This window comes from Carlito syrichta, unplaced genomic scaffold (assembly GCF_000164805.1).
Source record: "Carlito syrichta isolate Samal-C Ts95f unplaced genomic scaffold, Tarsius_syrichta-2.0.1 Scaffold304629, whole genome shotgun sequence".
In the NCBI taxonomy this organism is placed as follows: domain Eukaryota; kingdom Metazoa; phylum Chordata; class Mammalia; order Primates; family Tarsiidae; genus Carlito; species Carlito syrichta.
The window spans coordinates 812,816-815,892 of NW_007248725.1; the positions used below are offsets into that span (position 1 = coordinate 812,816).

At 45.6% G+C, this 3,077-nt stretch overlaps 1 protein-coding gene across 1 annotated transcript in view; it reads left to right on the forward strand.

Annotated features, from left to right (window-relative positions):
- The window catches only part of KLHL12 (kelch like family member 12), a 41,511-nt gene extending 38,798 nt beyond the window's left edge, over nt 1-2,713 (forward strand). Inside the window, exons 13-14 of the mRNA XM_021713607.1 lie at nt 1,004-1,190; nt 1,819-2,713. Coding sequence (XP_021569282.1) covers nt 1,004-1,190; nt 1,819-1,945 — 314 coding nt within the window. The 3' untranslated portion in view covers nt 1,946-2,713. The remainder of the gene's footprint in view (nt 1-1,003; nt 1,191-1,818) is intronic.
- The last annotated feature ends 364 nt before the right edge of the window (nt 2,714-3,077 follow it).

Here is a 3,077-nt window from a genome sequence, read left to right on the forward strand (position 1 = left end):
ATTTATTGTAGAGATGAGGTCTCGCCAAGTTGTCCAGGAGGGTCTTGAACCCGCGGGCTCAGGCAATCCACTCATCTCAGCCTCTTAAGGTGCGGGATTACAGGCTAGCCACTGAGCCCGGCTTAAACTTTCAACTGGATTATAAATTTGAGGACAAAAGTCTTCATATTTTTGTTCTCTCCTTTCATTTTAGAATATCTAGTACAATTTTGTGCATGTAGTACGTTAGATAAATTTTTTTTTTTTTTTTTTGAGTTGGAGTCTCACTCTGTCGCTCAGACTGGAGTGCAGTGGCCGCTCCCGGCCACCGCAGCCTCGACCTGCTGGACTCCGGCGATCCTTCCACCTCAGCCTTCCAAGTAGCTGGAATTACAGGCATGCGCTACCACGCCCAGCCGATTTTTTTTTTTTATTTATTGTAGAGATGAGGTCTCGCTGCCCAGGCGGGTCTCGAACCCGCGGGCTCCGGCAATCCACTCACCTCAGCCTCCCAAAGGCGCGGGATTACAGGCTGAGCCACCGAGCCTGGCTACGTTAGATAAATTTTAAATAAAAACTCTGAGGCATAAGAACAGAAGAGTAGCTGTTTACCCTCACTGGAGGCTCTTTGAAATAGGCTGGGATGTAGGAAGGGAGAAAGCCCCATGCTATTCTAGTTTCCTTCCTCTGGGTAAAAAGTGCTCCAAAGCCATAGTCACAGTTCCTCTCCTTTTTCTACCCTTATTGCTTGCTTGTTTTCACTTCCTTCTTTTCTCCTAATGAATAGGTTTGGGCTAGGGTTTAATGAAAGTGAAGAGGATCATTTCAATTTATCTTTTATCACTTGAAGTCCTAGCCAGAGGTTTATAGCTGGGATAACCTGTGTTGGACTAGCTTATTCTAGGCTCATTCTATCCCTCACCTACCCTAGAATTCTGCTGGCCATTAGTGGCCATGTTTTGTTTCTAGAATTCAGATTCTAGGCATAGTAACATTCTTTTGCTAATACCCTCTTTTCCCCCAGGTGCAGGAGTAGCCCTTTTGAATGACCATATATATGTGGTGGGGGGATTTGATGGTACGGCCCACCTTTCTTCTGTTGAAGCATACAACATTCGCACTGATTCCTGGACAACTGTCACAAGTATGACTACTCCACGATGCTATGTAGGGGCCACAGTACTTCGAGGAAGACTCTATGCAATTGCAGGGTGAGGATTTAGAAACCTGGTCAGACTCATCATGTATACAGGACAGGAGTCTGTGTAATCTCCATTTTGGGACAGAGACAGAGTTGGGTAGGGGTAGACATTTCCAGTGGCATCTTTAATGAAGGACTTATATGGAAAGGAATAGAAAGCTCATTTCTTATTTATTTTTTATTTTATTTTTGAGTTGGAGTCTCACTCTATGTCCCAGGCTGGAATGTAGTGGCACCCTCACAGCCACCCCAGCGTCGACCTGCTGGGCTCCAGTGATCCTTCTGCCTCAGCCTTCCAAGTAGCTGGAATTACAGGCACATGCTACCATGCCCAGCTAATTTTTTATTTATTGTAGAGACCAGGTCCCACCAAGTTGCCCAGGCTGGTCTCGAACCCGCGGGCTCTGGCAGTCCACTCATCTCAGCCTCCCAAATTGCTGGGATTACAGGCTGAGCCACCAAACCTGGCCTCTTTTTTCTTTTTATGTTACTGAGATGAGGGTCTCACTATATTGCCCGTTTGTCCCAAACTCCTGGGCTCAAACAGTCCTCCTGCCTCAGCCTCCCAAGTAGCTGGGATTACAGGCACGTACTGCCATGCCCAGCTAACTCATTTCTTTCTTTTGCTTCTTTCTCAGATATGATGGTAATTCCCTGCTGAGTAGCATTGAATGCTATGACCCTATCATCGATAGCTGGGAAGTAGTGACATCCATGGGAACCCAGCGCTGTGATGCTGGTGTGTGTGTTCTCCGAGAGAAGTGACCATTATTGGAGCACCATCCAGAGCAAGTGACCAGTCCAAGGGACAGTTTGTGGGAGAATCAAGCATCCTTTCCAGAATGTCTGTGTCTCACTGCACAGGGTGATTACAGGCACCAGTGCAGGGATGATTGTACTTATTTGACACATCCTCCCCTTAACGCTGGTTGTCCCTGAGAAGGGTGTCTAACAGATACCCAAGGGAAGAGAATGCACGTTGAATGGATGTGAGAGACCAGATCACCTTTCCCTCTGTTCTGGGGAGCACTTTCTTGTTGTTTCTAACTTATCATGTGCTTGGGAGTCTACATATGTTGTGCCGCATGTGTTGCAGCGAACTAAGGTGAGTATAGCCTACTAGATGTGGGCAATATCCAGCCTAGATGATTGGAAGGATATGAAGTTGAGTAAGCTTGCAAAAATCCATCTTGTTGTTTTCCAGGAACAAATACCTTTTCTAATGTACAAGTAGCAACACAGTTCCATTCTGGAGGAAAACAAAAGGGAGAGCCCCATCAAAACTTTGGGGGCCAAGGAGAGATATTCATCTGATACTCCCTTGGGGGGTGGGTACAGGGCTGGTATACTAGAAATGAGGTTAGAGTAAGTGAAGTAAACTGAATTTGATGGAATGCAAGTGAACCTAGAACAGCACTGGAGTATAACCTGGAAGACTGAGAAGGGTATATTGTTTGAGAGATCTTTTTATTTCCCCAAGGTGTTTCAAAAAGAGAATGTTACGCATTTTGGCATTAAAGACTGAGAAAGTAACAAGAGTGAACAAAAGTTGGGGAGAGAGGAGCTGGCATAAATGTGGGAGCTCAGTATAACTGGGGATAAACTAGAAGTACCTGTGATGTTACAGTCGTCTTATTCCCTGCCAGGGCTCATGTAGCCATGGCAATGTTGTCTCGAATGGCAAAACTTTCTTTGTTGAATCAAATACTACTACACCATTACACTTCCACACTATTTATTTGGGGATGGGTTGGGGGTGACAGCAGCCTAATAGTTCAGCTACCTGATTACTGCCTCATTCCTTTTGGGGCATTACCACTAAGGAGTGGCTTATACTGCAGTGTTTGGTACATGTAGTGTTTTTTCTGCTATAAGTTTCCCTTACCTGTCCTTGGAG